Below are 25,342 nucleotides of genomic sequence, written 5' to 3'. Positions count from 1 at the left end.
CAGGGACACTAGACAGTCTAAAGGTCCAGAGAACAAATCAGAATACTGCTTTAAATGAGAGTCTTCTAGGTCTTCAGTGGGAAAACTTTCAACAGGATTGAGATTATCATCATCATCATCATCATTGTCATCATCATCGTCATCGCCATCAATTACTACCATCACCAATCACCACCATCTTACCATCATCACCAATCACCACCATCACCATCTTACCATCATCACCAATCACCACCATCTTACCATCATCACCAATCACCACCACCACCATCTTACCATCATCACCAATCACCACCATCACCATTTTACCATCATCACCAATCACCACCATCTTACCACCATCACCATCTTACCATCATCACCAATCACCACCATCTTACCATCATCACCAATCACCACCACCACCATCACCATCTTACCATCATCACCAATCACCACCATCACCATCTTACCATCATCACCAATCACCACCATCACCATCTTACCATCATCACCAATCACCACCATCTTACCATCATCACCAATCACCACCATCTTACCATCATCACCAATCACTACCATCACCATCTTACCATCATCACCAATCACCACCACCACCATCTTACCATCATCACCAATCACCACCACCACCATCTTACCATCATCACCAATCACCACCATCACCATTTTACCATCATCACCAATCACCACCATCACCATCTTACCATCATCACCAATCACCACCATCACCATCTTACCATCATCACCAATCACCACCACCACCATCTTACCATCATCACCAATCACCACCATCACCATTTTACCATCATCACTAATCACCACCACCACCACTGCCACTACCATCTCCACCAATTACATTCTCACTATCACCGCTATCATCATCACCAACTGCCATCAGTACCACCATCATCAATGCCATCCTAGCCATCAATTCCCACCACCACCACCAGCATCACCATTACATAATTAGGCCTGAAGAGGTGTTTTCTGCCGCACACGTCTTTTCACAGTGATTTGCAGCACCACTCTACGAGAGCCTAACTTAGGAGTGCATAACAGCTGAGTCTCGGAATACCACAGCCGCTGAGTGTCCATCAGGGACCATGGCCAGCTGATGAGTGCCCAGCAGGGACCATGGCCAGCTGACTTGGGAAGGCAAAGGCCAAGCTGAGAGCAGTTAATCTGTGTCTATGCCATTTCAGTTTCCTGTCCGTAATGTCTGACCACATTCAATTCCTGAGCTCTTTAAGGCCCTTCTAGTTTGGAAGCCTGCTCATTTCTAGAATCATGAATGAAGCCAATGTGATATTTTAATCTGGGGATGAAGAGATGGCTTAGTGATTAAGAGCACTGGTTGCTCTTTAGGGGATCTGGGTTTGATTCCCAGCACTCACATGGCAGCTTACAACCGTCTGTGTTTCTAGTTCCAGGGGATTGGATGCCACCTTCTGGTCTCTGTGGGCACCAGGCATGCAAATGGTGCACAGACATTCATGCAGGCAAAACATCCAATTGCATAAAAAGATATTTAAATTCCCCATATTTATACAGTCATAGCATTCAACACGGCACCACCACCATTGCCACCATCACCATCATTGCCACCCCATGACCACCACCATTATGACTTTCATTGCCACCATCACCACCACCATTACCACCATCATCACCCTATTGTGATCACCATCGTCATCATCACCATCATCCTATTGTGACCACCACCATCATTATGACCACCATCATCACCATCACCCTACTGCGGCCACCGCCATCACCACACGGTCACCCTCATCACCACCATCACCATCATCCTGTTATCACCACTATCATTACAACCACTATTACCACCACCGTTAGCATGCCATAGGATGCCCCAGATGTTATCAGTGCCAAGCCATCTCTCTTCCTCCAGAATTCACAGAGTCAGTGCACAGTAACCATTTTGAACTGCATCTGTATCTTTAGCCAAGAGCTCTTCAGCAGTCGGAGCCAACTCTACAAAGCCCTCGGGCAGCCTGGAAGGACAAGGGAGCACTCCCCTCATAGTCAGTGTAGTCTGTATCCAGTGCCTGGACTTGAATCTTCCCCCTCTGCTCCCACACACCTTGTTCTCTACCTCTGGGATGGGGCGACCCAAATGAACAGTTTCTACCATTGTTTCTCGGAGTCCCTCAGCAGAATTAAGCTCTGTCTGCCTATTTTGGCAATTTGTGTGATAATGTACCCTCTAATGGTGGTCTTCCCTTCCATCTCATGTGCTCAACCTCCAGGCCTCCAGGAGCACTCCTTGGTCTTGAATCTGTCTCAGAGTCTACTGGGAAGAGCTGAAGTGGAGACACTAGAGTATCGTGAAGGTGGAGTTTGTAAAACTCGTAGTATAATTTAGAGGCTCAGCACCCTCATTACTGAATGAATGGATGGATGAGGCTTCACTTCCACTGAGGAGAAGGCAGACTCGGGCAGGAAGAGGAAGGGACAGAGCTGGAATCCTAAGTGACAAGTACTGGAAGTGCCAGAAAGTCAACCTTGCCCTGCAGAGATTGCTGTCTATAGGTGGGGCAACCAGAATAGGAGAATTCTGGGAAGAGGAAGGGCTCAGTCTGTAGTCCTCATCCTAGAGGAAGCAAGATGAGAATGTCTCACTGATAAAAGATACCAAACCACGTGGCTAACACAGACAAGAATTATGGGCTAATTTAAGGTGTAAGAATTAGTAAGAAGCCTGAGCTAATAGGCCAACCAGTTTATAATTAATGTAGGCCTCTGTGTGTTTCTTTGGGAATGAACAGCTGCAGGACCGGGTGGAACAGGAACCTCTGTCAACAGATGTTCTTCCTCCAGCAGCCCTCCCTGCTCTGGGGCTCCTCAGGGTCCTGCTGGATGGGGCAGGTTCAGGTGTAGCCAGAGCCCATGGGAAAAAAGGCACAGTAAGGTGTTTCATCTCCTAGCTCCAGTCAGCTGCCAGAAAGACAACATCCACCATGAGCCAGACTGGGAAGAACAAAGCAAAGATGGCAATGAGCTAGTGATGGGTTTAATGTTGAAGCAACTTAAATATGCTATAAAACAACACGTTTCCATAAAACAGCATTTAAGATACAAGAGGGCAAATCAAAGTTTGTTATCTGTCCAGGGCATCGTTGGGGTCTCAGAGAAGACAAGGGGTCCTCCATGGTCACAGTGATTTCCCACTCCATACTGTGGGGTTGCCTCTAAAGGAACATTCTCCGGAAGAGGGGTGCTGCAGTTTTGTTCTCCGTTTCTGGAAATTGTGGACAGACACCTGTGGAGATGCAGGTGCCCTGGGTGGCATCCTCGGGGGCTCTGTGTGTGCGGTGAGGAGCGGGGGAGCAGACCCAGCTCTGTGTTGTCTGGCATGGAAGAGGTATTTCCTGGGAAGACCCAATCTTTCCACATGAAGAGCTCTGCTCCCAGGTTGGGTGTTCCAGGCTGTTTCTTAGGACTCGAGGCTTAGGTGGGGCTCTGTCTAATGACCCAGTCACCGTGGGGGTTGGCACGGTACAAATCTAAGAGGTAGGCATCTGGGTCCAGGCGATGCTCACCTGTAGGAAGAAGGGAACCCGAAGGTTGAGAGTGATTGGGAAAGATGCTGTTGTCTTACCCAGAGCCTCTCCCCAGACAAGGTACCACCCTCTGGCTATGGGAGCCTTGCTATGGCTCAGAGTTACCCCTTTCTCTGAGGTGATTTCTGATGGGGGAAGATGTTTTGCTGGGAAATCTAACCCCTCTTCCCCAGGGGTCCACACCAGAGGTTGTGGTTTAGCCTCCAGCTGATACAGCCATGCAGCATGAGTTCCAGCGCCCCCTGGTGGATCCCACAAGCTCCTGAAATGCCTCCCTGAGCCTCCTCCACTCCTTCCACACAAGGCTGTCCTTTCAGCCACCACATACTCCTGGACCTTGTCTTGTCTCCCCTTCTTGGCCAGTGGTTCTCTGAGGGTAGTCCAGTCCTTGGACCAGCAGCTTCAGCGCATGAAGGAGCTTATTAGAAACATGAGTTCTCAAGACACAGACATTTGTCATTCCGGCCCCTGGAGGTGACTCTAATGCCCCAGTCAAGTTTGAGGGTCATTGCTTGTCCCTGGTTCTCACAAAACAAGGACCCTAGGAGCTGGATGCTGGTGGGCCTACAGCATTCCTCAAGGCATTCACGTGCAGGACTGAGATTTCCCTTCCCTGGGGGTGTCCTTGACACATCGTGGTAACACTGACAACTTTCATAGTAAATACGGGTCATTCGTCTATCTGGGAATCAGCCCTGTGTAGAGCTGTCTGTGCAGGAAGAGTTCCTAAGTCAGCCATGCTCATCTTGACCCGCACAGCAGTGTCTACCAGTTGCAGGAGACAGACCTGGAGGGAAGGCTCTTTCTCTTTCAAGGGCAAGGAGCTCCCCAGTAGCCCAGGCTTCGGGCTCACTTCCCACATGGGAACTTACCAATATTCCCTCCAACTTCATAGACAAGGAAGGTGGCTGGCTTGGCGGTGCTGTGAGACAGAGAGAAAAATCTACTGAGCTCTGCTGGAGAAAGCAAAACCACCTCATGCCTGGAAAGGGCGTCCTCAAGGATTTGTGGTCCCAGTTGGAAGAATTAAGGACCCTTCTGAGAGACCTGGAGCCCCTGAAGGAGGGCAGCAGCCAGCAGCAGGGAGTGGCAACCAGATAGACCCTGGCAAAGATCAGCCCCAGGCACTCTGCCACAAGGTCCCTTTGTGCTAGACAAAGGAAATGGGCTTTGGAGGGGTGAGATTGGGGTGTCACGCGGGAAGAGAGGCCTCTGCCATGAGAGGCAGATTCGGAAATGGGCTTTGGAGGGGTGAGATTGGGGTGTCACATGGGAAGAGAGGCCTCTGCCATGAGAGGCAGATTCGGCATCAAGGTGGAATGTGGGCATTGTATGATTCTGTGTGACAGCTATCATGAATAATTCTGGGGATCCTGAATTTAGCTTCAGGATCTGCCCCTGACTCTCTCTGTGGCTTTGGACATGTCCTACCCCCTCTCTGGGCCTTCGTTTTCTCATCTGCAGACGGAATTGGATCAGACACTTGGTAAGGACTGACACTCTGAGGGTCTTTGTGCCAAACCCATGAAGGAAGCTCCCGAGGGCTCTGGCTACTTCTCGTGTCTGGGAATGATGCCCACATCTGGGTCTTGCCCATGCAGCCAGCGGTGCTGCTCCTTGCCACCTTGGGACCCTCTGCACGTGCAATCTCTTTTGCCCCGAAGCCTTGTTTTCTCCTCAGACTGCAGCAGGCACCCATGGCCTGTTCTTGTTGCTCTCTGTATCTCTTAGAAAAGCTAATACAGCTTTTAACTTGACAGTTGGTGGCTCCTCTACTTATGTCAGTCTCTTCCGTGTATCATGAGCTTGTAAGGCCAGGACCTCTTTGGATTTTTTTATAATCCATTTTAATTATGAGTATGGGGGGGTATACGTGCAACTGTGTATGAGTGTCTATGGAGACCAGAGTCGTCATGTATTCTGCGGCTAGAGTTACAGGTGGCTGCGAGCTGCCTGACCCGGGAGGCTGGGAACTGAACTCGGGTCCTCTGAAACAGCAGTCAGTGTTCTTAACCACTGAGCTGTTTCTTCGACCCCTCTGGTGAGTCCTTTTATTACTATTTTAGCATTCCACATGATGTCTGACCTATACTAGCCATTTATTAAGCATATATATTAAAAACCAATTATGAATGGGGACTCTCGTAATTATTATTTGAAGAAACTCTATAAAGGTTGGAGAACCTATTGTGACCACCCAGAAAGAGGAAGGCCAGGGGCAGTCAAGGACACATTTAACTCCTCATGGCCTGGAGCTGGGAGGGATTGAGCCCTCCCGGTACCCTGCAGGAGAGAAGGGAGGATTGGTGCCTCATGGAGGTGGCCCTTACTCTGAGAGAATGCTGCCTGAGTCTTCCCTGCCGTCTTCAGGCTGTGACCCAGGGTTGAGGCGCTCTGTGAACAGCTTCAGGATGTGGGTCACTCTGGTGCTAGGGTTCAGAGGCACCTGCAGAAGATCCGTGCTAGGCCAGGTCACCTGGACCTTTGCCACTTTGGGAGTCTGGAGGAAAAGATGATAGAGATAAAGAATAGAAGGCTCTTTCATCCCTGGAATTCAAACACATGTGTGCTTGGGCCAGTATTCACATGCATACCACATGCATACACAAACCCACACATACATCCAGGTGTGAAAATACATGCACATCAGAGCACATGCAAGCTATCTACAGATGTGCACATATGCCCCCAGGCTCATGCCTGCTCCCCCCCTTACACACACACACAAACCCCTTTCCCAAGGGACTGTGTTGTGGACTCTACCCTGCTGTGTTCTCCAGAAAGACTCTTCTTCTTCCACAGCCCTGTCCCACAAAACGACCCCGTCCACTTTCGGACCCCCGACCCAGACACACAAAGTGCCTTCTAAAGTTAAGGCCAAATATGTGGCTTCCGGGAGAACCCCCACCAGGCCAGCTTCCCAACCCCAAGGCCTCAGCTCTCTGGTACTCCACCGGCTCCTTCACCTCTGCGATGCGGCTCTGGCGCCCCCTGGCGGTCACAGACTATGATACCAAGCAGCTTGGCGGCAGGGATGATGGAAACCCGGATGCCCTCCCCCAACAAGGTGCCTTTTCTCCATTCGCTTGACGTGGGGGGCACTCACCGCCTCAAGCCCGTCCCCGGTCTTGTCCCTGTCTACATGTGTCCTCCGCAACCAAGTCTTGAGGCCCCCATCACAGAGCTGGGAACGACGGCCATTACTGTCATTCAGTTTTCGCACTTGGGCTACCAAGAAAGAGGCAACCTGGCCAAAAGGAATCATGGGTCGGCTGGGGTCTGTGGTGCTGCAAGGCCCCATTCAGGCCACCGCGGCTCCTCCCACACAGGGCTTGGAAACGGACTCCTCAAAGTGGCTATTAGTGGGACGGTTGCTAGGTGTTCAGTCCCACAGAGCACCCTGGAGTGGTCCCTGAGGTTTCTGGAGAGAGCTGCTTACGTGGGGAGCTGTTCATTGGCACCTCAGGCAGAGATGTCCCCCGAAATACACCTGGACTGGCCTCCTGCTCTGAGAACCCCAACCAGTGGGCCTGGGGGAGTTCCTGAAGACCTGCAGGTCAGCTCAGCCACGGTGCAGTGAGAATCTAGTAAAGACTCCAGGATCCTAAGAGGAGCCCTAACGAGCAGCGTGAAACATGGCGCCCGTGACAGATAGCCGCAGGTAGGTAGCTATACCAGGGAGACCAGGTGGGTGGAAACCGTGGACAGCCCGCCCCTGAGCTTGCTGTCATGGCTGTCACTCACCGTCCAAAGCAGGTCCTGGTACTGCACCATCAAGCACATCACTTCAGCTGCGCCCTGGGCCAGCTGCTTCTCACCCTTGGGGAGCTTGGGAGGTCGTCCCCGGGGCAGGAAGAGGTTGGGGGCCATCACTGTGGAAACATTCCACAAGGTCATCTTGTTGTGCTGTTCCTGGGCTGCCACCTTCCTGAGGAATTCCAGGAGCGCCTAGGGAAGGGCACAGAACCTGCCTCGAATTCCAGCACAGCCCTGGGCTTCCCACCCTCAACAGTACTTCACCCTTCTTCCCTGGGCAGAAAGGGGTAGTTCACAACTGCCCCCTATCAACGCCTTGTCCTTCCGGCCCAGCAGCTAACTGCTCACACGGGTTTGCCAGTTCGCTGATGGTAAGGCAGCAGAAAGACCACACGGGAAGTTTTACTGTTGGACCCATTTTGCAGAGGAAGAATCTGGCTTAGAAAATGTGCCAAGGGTCACATAGTAAAGATGAAAGGAAAGAGGGATGGGTGGACGGCGTGGCTGTGGGATTGAGTCATGAACAGGGTAGTCACCTTCAGAGCCAGCACTGAGGCTGAGGGCTGAGGCAGGGCACCAAAGCCACTTTTACCTTCAAGGTGTTGCGGTTGGGTTCAGGCAGGAGGAGGACTAGCAGGTGGAGAGCCTGCAGGCGCTGCTTCAGGTCAGGGATGTCTGCAGAAGAGGGAGGGAGAGACAGAGAGGCTCCTTTATTCCTCCAGACTCTTCCTAGGAGAAATTCAGTGCTGGGAAGCCCAGCAGGTCCTTTCCCACAGCTTGCCACTACTTTCTGGCTAGCATGCTCAGACAGAAGCCCAGCCAGTACTGGTCAAGACACCACACTTCGCTAGTGAAAAGCAGGCACACATGTTCAAGGCATGTGACTCATACATGCACATGTGTGTCTGTATACATGCCCAGACAGAGAGACACTGAGTTGAGCTATGGCCCAGGGGCAAGAATGCCAGGGGCAAGAAAGTCATCGCTGGGAGGGGACATGCATAGCTCACTGTCCAGGATGGAAGGTTTTGTGATCCCTTTTGCAAGATGAGGGCTGGAAAGGAAGCTGGCCCGCACCTGAGGTCAGAGTCTCTAGGAGGAATAGGGGTGGAATTTATAGAAATACATCTCGTGTCATTTCGGGGGGGGGGCTCCTGAAATTTGAACTTGGGCAGGTGGCAGTGGTGTGTGGGGAAACCTCTTCTAGTCAGAGAGCAGCAGGCTTGGAGGACAAAGAGACAAGATGAGGAGGAGGAGCACCCTCTGTAGGCATTTTACCCACAGAGGGGGGCCTAGGAGAAGGTGGGTCAGGGCCTGGGAAGGAGTCAAGTCCTTTCGCCAGTGTGTTGGGGATGGTTGGCTTGATGCATGTTTGAAAGGAGGCTGTGAGACACAAAGGCAAGAGAGACACTCACTGCCCTGCTGCAGCGGATGGTGGAGTTCAGACAGCCTAAATGTGAGTGTGTGTGAGTGTGAATGTGTGTGTGCGTATGTGTGCCAGCCAGAGGTGGACACCAAATAGGGGTCTTACTCCATTGCTCTCTCTACCCTGCATTTTGGATCGCTCACTGAACCTGAAGCTCGCTGACTGGCTAGGCTGGCTGGCTAGGTTCTCTTGCCTCTGATTTGCCTGTGCTAGGATTGCAGAAGCCTGTGGCTCCATATCTGGGGACATGAACTCAAGTCTCTACACTTGTGTAGAGAGCCCTTTATTAACTAATCATCTCAACAATCAACCCCACCTGGAAGGAGAGATGGGGCAGAGAGAGAGAGAGCGGGAGGGAGGGAGGGAGGGAGGGAGGGAGGGAGGGAGGGAGGGAGGGAGGGAGGGAGGGAGAGAGAGAAGCTTGTCAGATTTTCCTGGGTTTGTACAGGGAGGATCATAAAGAAATTCAATGAGGAATTTATGTGTGTGTGGAACAGGAGGGTCTGACCTGTGTACGCACAGGCAGAATGACCAGCACACACAGGTGTCCACAGTTACATAAACCCGATAAGCTCCAGCCCATGGATATCAGGGCCATGTCCTCTACATGTGCACCATGGCATGTGCCCCATGTCCTCTGACCTCCACATGTGCCCCATGTCCTCTGACCTCCACATGTGTCCCCATGTCCTCTGACCTCCACATGTGCACCATGGCATGTGCCCCATGTCCTCTGACCTCCACATGTGCACCATGGCATGTGCCCCATGTCCTCTGACCTCCACATGTGCACCATGGCATGTGCCCCATGTCCTCTGACCTCCACATGTGCACCATGGCATGTGCCCCCATGTCCTCTGACCTCCACATGTGCACCATGGCATGTGCCCCATGTCCTCTGACCTCCACATGTGCACCATGGCATGTGCCCCATGTCCTCTGACCTCCACATGTGCACCATGACATGTGCCCCCATGTCCTCTGACCTCCACATGTGCACCATGACATGTGCCCCCATGTCCTCTGACCTCCACATGTGCACCATGGCATGTGCCCCATGTCCTCTGACCTCCACATGTGCACCATGACATGTGCCCCCACGTCCTCTGACCTCCACATGTGCACCATGACATGTGTCCCCATGTCCTCTGACCTCCACATGTGCACCATGGCATGTGCCCCATGTCCTCTGACCTCCACATGTGCACCATGACATGTGCCCCCACGTCCTCTGACCTCCACATGTGCACCATGACATGTGCCCCCATGTCCTCTGACCTCCACATGTGCACCATGGCATGTGCCCCATGTCCTCTGACCTCCACATGTGCACCATGACATGTGCCCCCACGTCCTCTGACCTCCACATGTGCACCATGTCCTCTGACCTCCACATGTGCACCATGGCATGTGCCCCATGTCCTCCACATGTGCACCATGACATGTGCCCCCATGTCCTCTGACCTCCACATGTGCACCATGACATGTGCCCCATGTCCTCTGACCTCCACATGTGCACCATGGCATGTGCCCCCATGTCCTCTGACCTCCACATGTGCACCATGACATGTGCCCCCATGTCCTCTACATGTGCACCATGGCATGTGCCCCCATGTCCTCTACATGTGCACCATGACATGTGCCCCCATGTCCTCTGACCTCCACATGTGCACCATGGCATGTGCCCCATGTCCTCTGACCTCCACATGTGCACCATGGCATGTGCCCCCATGTCCTCTGACCTCCACATGTGCACCATGACATGTGCCCCATGTCCTCTGACCTCCACATGTGCACCATGGCATGTGCCCCATGTCCTCTGACCTCCACATGTGCACCATGGCATGTGCCCCCATGTCCTCTACATGTGCACCATGGCATGTGCCCCATGTCCTCTGACCTCCACATGTGCCCCATGTCCTCTGACCTCCACATGTGCACCATGGCATGTGCCCCCATGTCCTCTACATGTGCACCATGGCATGTGCCCCATTTCCTCTGACCTCCACATGTGCACCATGGCATGTGTCCCCATGTCCTCTGACCTCCACATGTGCACCATGGCATGTGCCCCATGTCCTCTGACCTCCACATGTGCACCATGACATGTGTCCCCATGTCCTCTGACCTCCACATGTGCACCATGACATGTGTCCCCATGTCCTCTGACCTCCACATGTGCACCATGACATGTGTCCCCATGTCCTCTGACCTCCACATGTGCACCATGACATGTGTCCCCATGTCCTCTGACCTCCACATGGCATGTGCCCCCCCAAACAACAAAACTTTTAAGATGTAATAAACATTTAAGAAAAGAACTAAAGTCAGCTAGCCCCCTGTCCATGTCAGGGCTGATAACAGATCCAGTTCCCAAAGCCCCAGCCTCTTCATCTTCTCCCGTCACCCTACGCAAATGTGTACAAGAGACACACCTGACAGACACACATACTATTATGCACCTCACAGGTGCCTGTGCATACATGGACATGTTCACATACATGAAAACACACCTCCTGCCCCAGCAGCTTGAGACCCCAGGAGACGGACACGTCTGAACAGGTGGAACAGTCTGCCCACCACTGCCCTTCTCCACTTTCTCCCAACTACCAAGGCCAGGGGCTCCCAACCTCCCACGGTGCCCTTCACATCACAGGACTGCTACAACCCCCCAACACACACACATGCACAGGACTGCCACAACCCCCCCAACACACACACATGCACAGGACTGCCACAACCCCCCAACACACACACATGCACAGGACTGCCACAACCCCCCGCCACATGCACAGGACTGCCACAACCCCCCAACACACACACATGCACAGGACTGCCACAACCCCCCCAACACACATTCACGGGACTGCCACACCCCCTGTCATATGCACAGGACTGCCACAACCCCCCCCCAACACACACACATGCACGGGACTGCCACAACCCCCCCAACACACACACATGCACAGGACTGCCACACCCCCTGCCACATGCACAGGACTGCCACAACCCCCCCAACACACACACATGCACAGGACTGCCACAACCCCCCCTCCCCACATGCACAGAACTGCCACAAACCCCCCCCCCCATGCACGGGACTTCCACACGCACTGGGCACTGCTGCAAAAGCTGGAAGGTACTCGGTTGTGAGCAGAGGTGCCGGCAGCTTCCGGAGGAACCTCTTGAGCAGGTCGGATGCATCATTGGGATGAACCTTGTCCCAGCTCACGAGGCCAGTATAGAAGCCTCGCTCCAGCTTTTGCTCCAATCCCTAGAGAAAGGAAGGCCACCAAGAAGTTACCCACAGCTCCCATGTAAACTGCTCACCCTATCTGGGCTTCAGTGTCTGCTTTCAAGGTGGGGACAACCATGGCACCTTCCCAACATGGTTACTATGAGTATCGGATGCCATTTTGAGTCAAGCTATTGAATGCAGGGCTCCGTTCCACAGGTGTTGGCAGCGTGACCCCAGAGCCCCCCAGAGCTCTACTGGGCCCCCTACCTATCTCCTGGAATCCCATAACCACACCAAAAGCAGCTCACAGATCAACCAGTACTCAAATTCTCTCCCAGCCAAACACAACACCGGGCTTGGAGAGGAAAGGCAGCCTTCAGAGATGGAAGAAATCAGCCATTACCTTGACTCTGGCCTGGGATCCAGGAACTCTGAGGATGCCTTCTGTGTCCAGCCCTCTTTTTTCCAAACAGGACAGCAACTACCAGAGGAAGAGACCATCACTCAAGTCAGCCACTGCTGGTATGCAGGTCGAGCAGAGTGTGTCTATCTCTCGTGAAAACTGGGAAGGGGAGAATTCTAGAAGGACTCCTTCAAATAACAAGGTGGAGCCAGGGTCCTGTACATGCTGTGCAAGTGATCTACCCCCGAACCAAATCCTCAGTGCTTCTGAACTTCCTGACCACTCTGCGCTAAGAGCTTCAGGGGCATGTGCTCCCTCAGTCCTCAACTAAAGATTTGTGTTAGAACCCAGCTCACAGACATTGAAAGAAAGGATCTAGAAGTTCAAAATTGCCCCCAAGTCTCTGAGTCAGCAGTTTCCAGTGGCAGAATTTGAACCCAGGTCCCCTTCTCTAAAGTCCAGGTTCTTCCCCTTGTGGTAGGCATCTCCCAAATGTTCCCAAGAGCCAGTCCTTCAAGGAAGGGCTAAGTAAGCCCAAGCTGGGGATAACTTACAGCTTGCAGGAGCAGGGGGACCTGGGCGCTGGGGAGGACTCTGTGGTCAGCTTCCAGCAGGCTGTGAAGGGGCACACCAAAAAGGCCCGAGTCTGCAGGAGGCCAGAAGAGGAGAAGGTGTATCTCAAGGTCTGCAGGGACTCCCAACAACCCAAGGCTGGCGGGGCCACTAGGATCAGACTTGTGATCCAAAGGACCAAGTTCTGGGAAAGGTGGAACTGAAGTATCTGACCTCAGCACTGGTGACATTAGGCATGCCACTGCGCAGACCTGTCCCCCAGGTAAGGAAGAACTAAGAGGAAAAGGTCCTGCTGCCCTAGTGTGAGCCCACAGTCCAGGACAGAGCTGCCTAGCTCCGCAGGCTTGGGCCAAGAGCCAGGGATCTCGGCCACCCTGGCTCAAGGTTGTTCCCAGACAAGCCCTCCACTGTCTTCTGTTCCATCCTTCTTCCGCTGCTCTTCTCCCCCCTGCTTGAAGGCCCCTCCTTCTACCTTTCTGATCCTCTGTCCCTTGCCTTTGGACAGATAGAAAAGGGCCAGCAGAAGTGAGGACAGGCAAGGGCAATGGGTGGATTTGAGCAAGGTACAATGATACGCTAATATGAAAATGTCATAATAAAATTGATAATTTTGTACAATAGCTAGAAAAATTAACTTAAAACTGTTAAGATTTTTTTAAAAAAAATCATATTTTTTTCTTTGTGTGTGTGGGGGGGTGGTGTGTCCATATCACTTGAGGACAGCATTTGAGAGTTGGTTCACTCCTTCCACCATGTGGGCCCCAGGGATCGAACTCAGCTCTTCAGGCTCGGCGGCAAGCGCCTTTCCTTCCTGAACTGTCTCATAGTCCTGAAAATCCTGTTTCCAGAGAAAGTTTAATAGCTGTGGTAAGTGGAGCTATTGTTCCAAATTCAGCATGCCTTCTGAACACCCTCTCTGCTGTGTGAGCCTGTTTTTTGTCCCCACTGGGAATGCAGAGTGCACCCCAGCCCCTGTGTGGGGCCTGCCTGTGTGAATAGTGGAGACTGATCACAGGGTAACCTGCACAATGTACAAGGAGGTGCTGGTTAGGCGGGAGTGCTGGCCCGTGTTTCTGCTCTTGCCAGGAGAATCTGCTCCGGATGGCCAGGTGGTCCAGTAAGGAGAAAGAGAGCTAGAAACAGCCCCAGCTGCAGCCACACCTGAGCTGGATGAACCAAGCAAGCGCCAGCTCACCCATGTGAGCGAGAGATAAGAATGATTAAGTCATAGATTTATTGGGGGGGGGGCTGTTCATTATGAAGCATTGCTATAGAAAAGGTGCAGGATGTAGAACTGGGAAAGTGAAAAATGGCCACAATCATCATATTAGGGGGGATATGCATACAAGGGTGTGTCAGAGAGAGAGACAGACAGAGAGAGAGCACTGAAACCAAACACTGCTTATATCTGCATTATATTTTACTGTATTTACTTAAATAGGAACAGAGTAAAACGAGCGTGAATTGTGTTTTGTTTGTTTCTTCAGACAGAATCTTGCTCTGTAGCCTAAGTTGGTCACAAACCCATGATCCTCCTGCCTCAGCCTCCCTAGAACTTGGTTACAGTTGCACCGTGCCACTGTCTAGGAACTGTTTCCACTTGTAGAAAAAAATCCACAGAAATCAGAACCATGCTGAGTGTTTCCTGGCAGCGGGACAGACAGTTCAAGTTCACAGAGCAGAGGGTGGGTGGAGGAGGGGTGTAGAGGTGGCAAGCTTAGAGGGGCAGGCGGGGGTCTGGCACACACGCTGACCTGAGCCTTTCCACTTCCCGGCTTTGTTCCTCTTCAGGTCCAGGCCCAGGATGTCATAGAGGGCTGTCAGCTCTATCAGGGCCAAGGGAGGGATCTTCTTCATGTCTCTCGAAGACAAGTCTCCTATCCTGGTCACACCCAGTCTGCCTTTGGGGATTCGGAACCTCTGGGGAAGGGAGGAAAGACAGCCTGTCGGGAGGTGGTAAGATGACGTCAGCGGCATTTGGGGGGGAGGAGCCCAGAGCGTAAGACCCCAGTCAGGGTCCACACTGGACTCAAGTCTGAGCTCTGTCTCTTGCCAGATGGTGACTTTCTTTGCCTGAAACTGTACACACCACCCACCTCAGGAGGCTTTTGTGAGTGCCCCGTGAGCCTAAGGGCAACACTGTAACAGGCTCAAAACTAGCAATGCCACCATAATGAAGATGGTTTTGCCAGCTGCAATCCAAGAGGAAGAGAAGAAACGCCATGGACCTCTTAGCATGTTTCTATTCTTGCATTTTGATCATTTTACCCATACTTCTACTTCTGTCCCAAAACTTGGTGTATAGACAATCATAGCTCCTCTTTCTTCCTGTGAACAAAGGTAAGTAGTAATTGAAGAAAAATAAAGGCTGCTCAGCTGCACCACTTAGAGCCTACTTTGGGGTTCTGCAGGCAGCTTTTAGCCTTGTGTAGTCAGAGGTGGCCAGCAAGAATAGCCTTCTGGCATTTCCTGACAGGCTTGATCAGATCACCTTCCAGTGTGCCTTTAGGGCAACAAAGGAAATGGAAGCATCCCGTGTTGTATTTGTTTTGCACGTGTGCATCTGTGGTATGCATGCATGTGTGTATGAATATAGCAGGCATGTGAGGCACATGTGTATGCCCCTGCATGTGGAAGCCAGAAGCTGAGTCAGGTGTTTTTCATCTATCTGTCTGTCTATCTATCTATCTATCTATCTATCTATCTATCTATCTATCTATCTACCTACCTACCTACCTATCTACCTATCTACCTACCTATCTCCCATCTACTTATCATCTATCTATTTATTGGGACAGGATCTCACTTTGTAGGCCAGGCTGGCTGGCTTTTAACTCACAGAGATCCACCTGCCTCTGCCTTCTAAGTGCTGGAATTCAAGGTGTACACCACCACACCTGGCAATCACTTTTCGTTTTATGGAGGCAAGGTCTATAACCATGGCTGCATTTTATAATTATGGGTAAAATATAGCCCATAGGCCTTGAGCTCCTACTTCAGAGATTCACACGCTGATTTGCCTTTTAACTTAAACACTCAGGAGGCAGAGGCATTCAGAACTCTAGTTTGAGGCCAGCCTTGTCTTCATGGAGAGTTCAGGTCAACCATTGGCTGTATAGTTCCTGTGTGTGTGTGTGTGTGTGTGTGTGTGTGTGTGTGTGTGTGTGTGTATACATGTGCCACAGCATACATGTGGTAGCCAGAGGACAACTTGAAGTAGTCAGCTCTGTCCTACCGTGTGGGACCCAGACGCTGAAATCAGGTTGTTAGGCTCAGCAGCAAGCATCTCTCTCCACTCAACCGTTTCACTGGCCCTAACTTTCGATCCTAAATACTTAATTATAAATAACTGATCCTAATATGCTGAGATATTCAACATTTGGGGAAGTAAAACACTAAAACCAAAAAAAGGTGGGTTTCTCTTACCTAACAGGCTCCAAGATTAATTTTTTAACGTAACTAGAAAAGCTGGGTGTTGTGCCACACGCCTTTAATCCCAGCTCTTGGGAGGTAGAAGCAGGCTTATCTCTGAGTTAGCGGTCAGTCTGGTCTACATGGTGAGTTCCAGGACAGCCAGAGCTACCATGCTGAGACCCTGTCTCTAAAAACAAACAAAATAACTAGAAAAACTATTGAGAGGTGGTTATCAGCTGCTTGGATAAGGGGTGAACTCCCCTAAAGACAAAAGCAATGAGGAGCCTCCCAGGTGCCTGCTCTTGGTCCCTGACACCCAGCAAGCAACACCCAGCTAAGGGCTGCAGGGGGAATCTTCAACAACTCCCCTGCTGGGTGCCCGGCAGCCTGGCAAGTGTGAGGAGCTGAAGGATGGAGGAGTGATTTCTTTCTAATCTGTTGTTTTCATTGGTTAATTAATAAAGAAACTGCCTAGACCCATTTGATAGGCCAACCCTTAGGTGAGTGGAGTAAACAGAACAGAATGCTGGGAGAAAGAAGCCGAGTCAGGAGTCACCATGATTCTCCCACCCGACACAGCCGCAGGTTAAGATCTTCCCTGGTAAAACACCTCGTGGTGTTACAGGGATATTAAAAATGGGTTAGATCAATATGTAAGAGCTAGCCAATAAGAGGCTGGAACTAATGGGCCAGGCAGTGTTTAAAAGAATACAGTTTCCGTATAATTATTTCGGGTATAAAGCTAGCCGTGTGGGCGGCCGGGTGCCAGGAACGTAGCCCGCCGCTCCCATTACAACAGAGGAGTGCCCAAGGACCTTGGGGTGGCATCCTCACCGGCAGCAATCCCTTGTCCCAGGCATAGGTGCCTCCCGGGGATGACCTGGCCCTCTGTAGAAGCATGGCAGCTTGTTCAGAGTAGGCAGAGTCCATGTTGAAGACTTCTTCTGTTCCAGCTGGTACCTGTGGTCCCCTGAGATCTGCGGACCCTTTAAATCAAAAGCAGAGAGACTGGTCTGACTAGGAAGCAAGTTCTTAGGCTATGGACTCAGGCATGCTGTCCAGGAAGTGGTGTTCTAGCTGGGGTCATTGCCCAGAAACTGGTTTCTTATCTGAGCACCACAAAAGTGATCACCTAGCCCCAGATTTTCTGGACTGAGGCCCATGGGCTTGATGACAGTAGTTCCTTTAAGGGCCCAACTTGTCCCATTGGTGTTTCTTTCTACTGCCCTTGTGCAGGGAGGGAGAGGAACCAGGAGAAAGTGCAGAGGTGAGCATTCTCTGCTTATGCAACCTGGATTCTCAGGGCCCTGAAGAACAAAGGCCACTTACCTACGGGAGATGCAGAATCCACAGGATTGATCTGGGTCCATTTCATTCCCAAGGTCCCATTCTCTGAAACCACTTCCTATACAAAGTGTAGACAGCATCAGTTAGTCCCGTGGGAGGCGATACACAGACACTGGGAGGTAAGAACCACTCACAGGTACAGTGACTGAAGCTCAGAGATGCTAAGTTACTTGGCCAAGATCCCACCACAGCAGCTGAATGGATGGGGAGGGAAATGGGGGCCTGACTGACCCAGCTTTGATGCCTATCATTTTAATCACAGGGTTGCACCTTTCCTATGGATCCCAGAAAGAAGATGCCCACAGTTTGCCAGGCTTCAGTGCCAGCAGAACGTGCAAGTGATAACAAAAAGCACTATGTTTGCATCAGTAATGACTTAGCCAGAAACGTTCAGATGCGTCCAAGGACACGGTGGCAAAAAGCACATATACTCTGTCACGTGCAGCATACAAACAATCCCACACAGCCTGGGGACACAGTGGCAGGCAGAGAGGCACATGAGAGTTGAAACGATAACACAGAAGCCCCCAAAGACAGTGTCCAATGGCCCTTACTCACCCTTGAGGTGAAGACCCCAAAGATATCCCTGACATCTCTGATGGGTGGCTTGTGTCGTCTTCGGGCTGAGCGGGCATAGGTGTCTAGCCGGCGGCACACAGCAGCCACCTGGGTCTGTGTCAGTGTAGACAGGAGTCCCTGATGATCACCATCCGAGCCCAGGCCACCAACAAGGCCAGACAGACCTGTGTCCCGTAGCCACTGGGATTCAGTGTCCCCTTTGGCCAACAGAGGGAGGAACATCAGATAAACACACAGAATTCCGTATGTGGTTAGCCATGCTCACTAACATAAGCCTCACATGGAACCACACGTACAGACACGAGGAGCTTCTGCGGTGTTCGTATTGAGGCCCATTAGCACCAATCTGATTCTCCCCAGGTGGGAGCTAGGTGTGCTTACGAACAGTGGCTAGCATCCAATGAACGCTTAGAGACAGCAAGCCAAGGAGGGCCCCATACACTCTGGTTCTGCAATATAGCCACAAAATCACTTCCACTCCCGGTTCTGGCAAAGACAGCAACCACAGGATCATGTAGGTCCAGCCACGCACAGCATGAACCCTCTGTTCAAGACCTTTGTATGTGGAAGTCATGGGGTGGGTTCCGTGCCAGCATCCTATAACCAAACCATGCTGAGACTGTAGCTTCCGTTCCCACCTGTGAGAACTCTGCTCCAGGACTCAGGTCAGGGGCTGGGATGCTGCCTAGACCACCGTCCCCAGTTACCCAGACCACCCTGGGGAGGCACTGGCCTCGTCGTGGGGGACACCGCCAAGTGCTCACCAAAGAAGTTGTGCAGACCTGCGAACAGGCAGGTGGGGCGTGCGCCACTGTACATCATGGGTTGAACAAGGCAGTCAGGAAGGAGATGATGGTTTCAAAAATAACTAAACAAGGGCTGGGGGAGACGACCCAGTGGCTAAGAGCACTGGATGCTCTTCCACAGGACCCCAATTCTGATCTCAGTACTCTCAGAACAGCTAACAGTCTGTAACTCCAATTCCTGAGGAGCTAACACCCTCTTCTGGCCTCTGTAGGTAGCGCGTGCACGTGTTATCCAGATACACGTGAAGGTAAAGCGGCCACACACAAATAATAAAAATAAATAAATCTTTTAAAACTATAACTTTTCTGTCATACCACACTTTTACCTTTTGTTGTTTTTTTAAGCTTAAGGGAAAAATTTTTGGGCAGCAGTTGCCCAGAGGAGGGAGAGAAAAGAGAGAGGAGAGAGAGAAAGGGCCATGCTGTTGATAGGTCAGCCTCGGGTGACAAGCAGGCACATGGGGGTAGGGAGCTTTGGAGAATGGAAGGAAAGCACAGAATGTCAGAGGAAGCACGTCTAGCCTCTGCTCAGCATCCGGAAGAAAGAGATGAAAGGAAATTCAAAGGCAGGCGGACCCAACAAGAGCCTTGCGGCTGCTTGTAGATGTTAGAACACGGCCTAAGAATAGAATTGTGGGAATTCTGAGTCCTTGTGAGAAAACTCCAGGAAAACAAGAGTCCTGTGACCTTAGTTTCTTCCAAACATGGACTTGTTCTTGGACTATGCTTTCGTGCCCCTCCCAGGTGTAGCAGACAGGAGTGGGTTTACTTCGGATTATTTGTTACAACTGGCTGTTATTATCTGTTTATGGAAGAGCATGTTTTTGCCACCTGTGGCTGTCCTTGTGGCTGGACACTTTCCTCAGGTGACTCTTCTTAACCCTCAGAGTACAAACTGTCTGGTGCTCTGAATAAAGGTGGCTATTGCATGAGACTTTAGTCAGCCCCGTTTCTAGACTCCATTCTCCCAGGTGTAACTGCTAATAAGAACAACAAGCAGTAGGGACCACCTTAAATCCACGTAAAGGACAATAGCCCCACCATTGGTGGAGTACTCGCCACCACCTGCCATGTGCAGAAGGCGCCATAGAAAGGACCATCAGGAGAAGGGATGGGAGAGGGCAGTGGGAGGCACGGGTCTGAGCAAAGTAGAACGAGCTACGTGTGCGGAAACATCACAACAAAAGCCGTCGTTCCTGCCCTGAAGTCTAATGATATAACGAACTACACAGGCTCTTGACTCCTTCTGTCCTGAGTCTACACCAGCCCTGTCTTTATTCTGTTGTCTGAAAAGTCTCCAGCCTTTGGCACTCTGACTCCAGCCCTTTGTTTGGTTTTTGATGTGTTTGCTGGCTGTGGTATAAAGCAAGAAAGCCCGTCTCTGGCCTCCACCTCTGGCCTTACCAGGGATTTGCATTTACGGAGCCCCTGCACCAGTCCATCGGTCCTCTGAAGACCTGAAAGTCCCAGGTGGCCTATTTGACCAACCAAGGCCAGCGAAGCTGAAGCACAGGCCAGATCAGACTTTCCACGTGGGCAGCCTCGTCACGCCCTCGTCACTCCCGCACTTGCCAAACGAGGGAAGACGGGGAATGGAAACGTGCCCAGTTCACCCAGATACCAGCACACAGGCGGAAGTGGGGAGCCTTGGTGATGCCCTGGCCCCATGGAAAGTGGAGGATGGCTGTACGTGAGCGAATGTTCTGATAGGGCCAAGGCATGGTTGCTACAGCATTGAATAACATCGGGCCAAAGTCTAAGGGTTATCAGAGTGCTGTGGTATAGAAGTTAGGAAACACTTCTGAGCCCAGCACCTGGACAAAGAATGTTCTGGAGGGAGGAGGCAGAGAGGACAAAGGCAGGGGTGTGCTTTCATGGTCAGAAACAGCATGGAGGCCTGGAGAGAGGAGAACGCGATGGAGTGACAGACTAGACGATGCGGCAGAGATGGGTCCCAGGCCAGTTCTGGAAAGGTTTGTGGGCTATGGGAAGTGTCACCCCACTGAGAGGTGGTGTCTGAGTCCCCTCCCCTGGCATCTGGGTGCACATTGGTTAACAGGAAGTGAAAAACAACAGTGGCTGTCTCCCAAGGCTGGCCAGAGACAGCATCCCTGGCTCTTTCCCAGGCTCTTACTCTTCACGCCCAGATGCTGTGTTGTGAGGAGGCCTGGGCCACACACAAAGGCCACATGGAGGTGTCTGGACCCAGGTCATAGGTATGGGAGGTCACACACACCGCCAGACAAAGGGGGTAAGAAGCCCTTTGAGAGGACTCTGACCCAAATGACCTTGAGCTTTTCACTGAAGGACAGACTATGCAAACCTCCCAGCTGAGCCCTGCCACCCCAGAACTGTGAAACATGTTAGCAATGGCTTGGTGCTCCTCTATGCTACTGTGTTTGGGGGCCTATGATGTGGTTACAGGGACACATGGCTGCTGGTATCCTAACAGGGTAGGGGGTAAATACTGGGCAGAGTGCTTAGAATCTGCCAGAATTTCAGGTCCTCCTAGACTGTTTGGTGTTCTCCACTGTATCTCAGTGTCTAAACACTGCCTGGCAGCGGGGTGTGGTGGCGCATGCCTTTAATCTCAGCATTTGTGAAGCAGAGGCAGGCAGATTTCTGCGTTCGAGGCCAACGTGGTCTACAGAGCGAATTCTAGGACAGCCAGGGATACACGGAGAAAGCCTATCTCGAAAAACTAAAACAAAATAAAACAACAAAAATCCACTACGTGGCAGACAAGAGACACTCGATAGATCTTTCCTAAGTTATTTCATCAAATGGGTGGCAAACTGATCGGCCTTATCAGAGGAGCCTTTTGAGTAGCATAGAACACACAGAGCAGGGAAACCAGTGGAGAGACCGCTGCAACAGTCCAGGCAAAGAAATCCTCCAGGCTCCCAACCGTGTGTGGGCCCTGGCACATCCCTCCCCTGGAATAATGCCTTAACATCCACCTCGCAGGCCCAGTTAGGGTCCCTCACCTCCTAGGAGCTGGCTTCCACTTCCAGCCCTGTCCTCCTCCTTCAGGTCGCCCTTCTGCTGGATCCGTTCCACCTCCAACCAGAAGCCATCCATAGACAAGCTCTCTGCCCAGGACAGCCGGGAGTGGGAGCAGTCCGCAGGGCGTGACTTCAGAGGACGCTGTTGCAGATGTGTGGGTCCTGTAGAGGGGCCAGGGCTGTACAAGTGAAAAGGGGGTGTCAGGCCACGCTCGGTTCTTGCTGTCCTGAAGTTAGTGTCTCTCCAGATATCAGACACTGGCTCCCAGCAAACAGACCGAGATCCTTGACCTTTTCAGAATCCTTGGTCACAAGCAATGCTGCTGATGCCAACAGTCCTTGTTCTGGGTGATGGTCAGTTTTGACTGTCAACTTGATAAAATCTAGAGTCACCCAGGAGACTGGCCTCTGCAGCCATGATTTATGGGGTCAGGGTCCCAGTTCCAGACTCCCATGACCTGGACTGTAGTTTGTCTTTCAGGCTTTCTGCATCCCACCCTTGACCCCTTCCTTCCACACGACATAGAATGAATTTCCACTTTGTGCAGTCAGATAACTCCAAAACAAGACCAGGCTCCTGGTCCCAGCTAATGACAGCTGAGGATGACCAGTGAACTTGAGACAATGTTTCTATGCTTCCATCAGAGACAGAGGCTTCAGGGACCTCTCGGTGCTAACAGTGCCCCAAACACACCAACCCTGACACCCACATCAGTGACAATACCTCCAGCTTCCTCAAATAGGAAGTCAGTATATCTAGAAGATTCTATAGCTATTTGAGCTTAACCAGCCAAGATCTAGCCCCTCTAATGAAAACAATAAGATGCTTCAAGTTTCAAACTTCCCAAATTAGAAAAACAAAAAAAAAAACAAGAAAAAAACCCTAAGTGCTCAACTAAAAAAGCAATCATGAAGATGCTGCTTTGCAAAGACAATAGAGAGCTGGTCGCACAGCGTGAGGACTGGAATTCAAATCCCCAGTACCCACATTAATGCTGGGACTGTAACCCTGGCACTCAGAAGGCAGAGACGGTGGATTCTCAGGGACAAGCAAGCTGGCTAACTAGGCTCGCCAAATTTGCAAATTCTGGGTTCAAGTGAGAGAGCCCACCTCCTTCTATAAGGTAGAAAGCAATCAATGCAGACACCCAGTGTGTCAACCTCTGGCAAACACATGTCCACACACACACAAAAAATAAGGCATAATATAAAACGGCAAAAGCTAGAAGGAAGTTGGCTAGGGATATAGCTCAGTTGTAGAATGCTTGCCTGACAAGGCTCTAGGTTCAATCCCCGGCACAGAACACACACATACACACATACACACATACACATAAACATACACAAGAGGCCAGGGGTCAGAAAATAAACAAGACTGGTCATATGTTGGATAAACATTAAGAAAGAGAATGAGCCCAATATTACTTTTAGATTAAGATGCATTCCCAGGAGGGGGAGTGTATTCAGAAAGGGCCTAGGGTGGGAACTTTCACACCTGGAACTGTACGGAAACAGCAAAACCCAAACCTAGCAACCACGCAAGTGAACAAGCACCATTAGAAACGTGAACCTGGGCCAGGCTGTGGTGGTGCACGCCTTTAATCCCAGCACTCGGGAGGCAGAGGCAGGCCTGGTCTACAGAGATGGGCAGCCCTCTTGTCTAGCTGTTTCCCACTAAGGAACCTGGCATTGAAGGCGTGGCATTTACACTACTCCAGCTCATCCCTGACGTCAGTGCGAAGTCCGTCTCCTCCTCAAAGTGCAGGCCCCCTGCTACAAAGGCAGCACCCTTCCCTTGGGTAAGCCCTGGCCATCTTGTGGTAGAGACCACCTACCAAAAGGCAGCCCAGAGAAGACAATGTCAATGTCAGGTGCTCAGAAGCTCTGATGGTTCAAGTGGACATTACACGGTAGCTGGGACAGCACAGCCATACCTGTGACACCATTGCGAGTGACTGTGGAGGACGGCAGGGTTTCTAGTGGGGTGACAACATGCTCTATGATGGCTGCACAGCTCTAAGAACACATGCGACCCCGCTGACCCTCACAGTGTGAATGCATGGGTGTTGTAGCGTTGACAAGCTCAGGACCCACACAGCTGGTGCTGGTTGCCTCTCAAGATCTTTCTGAGGTGATGACACACCTATCAAGACAGACAGTCTTTGGAAGGCTGAGGCAGGAGGATCATGAGTTTTAGATGAAAACACCCGTAGACTTATTTCTCATCACTAACCGCCTTGCAGTCAACGCAAGGATTCCTGCAGAAGTAAAGCAGGGAATCTTACCCGCGACCTTGTTACACATCACCCCTGCGGACCCTGACGGGAAGATGCAGGGAATTTCTCCTCAGGTGCCTTAACCTGGGCGACATGCCCTATTCTTCACACAGAGTGACCCAGTTTCACTCCTCAGGGAGCCATAGGGCTCAGTTTCCTCACTGACCACACAGGAATGGCAATGATACCTCCGCTAAAAGGCCAGCGGCTACCAAGGAAGAGTCCCTGCCCTTCCTTCACAGGGCAGCTTATTTCAAAGATCCCCGCCTGGGGAGGGGACCAGCTACCCCGTGTCGCTGCCGTTTGCATTTGCCAGGATGCCAGGATGATAATTGCTGTGGTACATGCCCCGCGCCTTTGTGCAGAGGTAACCACAGGAGAGACTTCTGGAAGCAGAATTGCTCAGAGTGGCGAGATAATGGCGCTTCTTGACAAACTGCCATCAAAATGGACTGCTGTAGTAGACTTTACTCTCGTTGCCTGTGTGGCCTCTGAAGCTGCTGCTCCCCACCCCATCTGAGCTCCACACGTTGAATATCCTTATATTCCAATGTGATCCAGGGGTGTGACCCAGGATCCAAGGCCAGCTTCTGTGTATGCATGACCACACAACTACACCGGGAAAAGAGTTTGTTGGCGGTGGGTTTTTTTTTAAATATTTATTTATTTATTATGTATACAATATTCTGTCTGTATGCCTCAAGACCAGAAGAGGGCACAAGACCTCTTTACAGATGGTTGTGAGCCACCATGTGGTTGCTGGGAATTGAACTCAGGACCTTTGGAAGAGCAGGCAATGCTCTTAACCACTGAGCCATCTCTCCAGCCCCTTGGTGGTGGTTTTTTTAGTCTTATTACTCTTTCGGGGGCCCGCCATCCAGGTCCCAAATAAATCACACACAGAGGCTTGTTCTCAATTATAAATGCCCATCCTT

The 25,342-nt window shown here is 51.4% G+C and overlaps 1 protein-coding gene across 2 annotated transcripts in view; it reads right to left on the bottom strand.

The window, feature by feature from the left end:
- Positions 1-3,038: 3,038 nt before the first annotated feature.
- Positions 3,039-25,342, bottom strand: part of Arhgap40 (Rho GTPase activating protein 40) — a 35,426-nt gene continuing 13,122 nt past the window's right edge. For both annotated transcript variants that reach the window (XM_075962885.1, XM_075962886.1), the window contains 14 exons: positions 22,114-22,310; positions 18,300-18,517; positions 17,724-17,799; positions 17,229-17,380; positions 14,735-14,900; positions 12,962-13,053; positions 12,408-12,485; positions 11,881-12,040; positions 7,933-8,015; positions 7,329-7,532; positions 6,691-6,831; positions 5,915-6,084; positions 4,457-4,506; positions 3,039-3,563 (listed from right to left, as the gene is read on the bottom strand). In XM_075962885.1, coding sequence (XP_075819000.1) covers positions 3,472-3,563; positions 4,457-4,506; positions 5,915-6,084; positions 6,691-6,831; positions 7,329-7,532; positions 7,933-8,015; positions 11,881-12,040; positions 12,408-12,485; positions 12,962-13,053; positions 14,735-14,900; positions 17,229-17,380; positions 17,724-17,799; positions 18,300-18,517; positions 22,114-22,310 — 1,879 coding nt within the window. In that variant the 3' untranslated portion in view covers positions 3,039-3,471. The remainder of the gene's footprint in view (positions 3,564-4,456; positions 4,507-5,914; positions 6,085-6,690; positions 6,832-7,328; positions 7,533-7,932; positions 8,016-11,880; positions 12,041-12,407; positions 12,486-12,961; positions 13,054-14,734; positions 14,901-17,228; positions 17,381-17,723; positions 17,800-18,299; positions 18,518-22,113; positions 22,311-25,342) is intronic.

Source organism: Microtus pennsylvanicus, chromosome 2 (genome assembly GCF_037038515.1).
Source record: "Microtus pennsylvanicus isolate mMicPen1 chromosome 2, mMicPen1.hap1, whole genome shotgun sequence".
Classification (NCBI taxonomy): domain Eukaryota; kingdom Metazoa; phylum Chordata; class Mammalia; order Rodentia; family Cricetidae; genus Microtus; species Microtus pennsylvanicus.
This window is presented reverse-complemented; position numbering and strand designations above follow the sequence as displayed.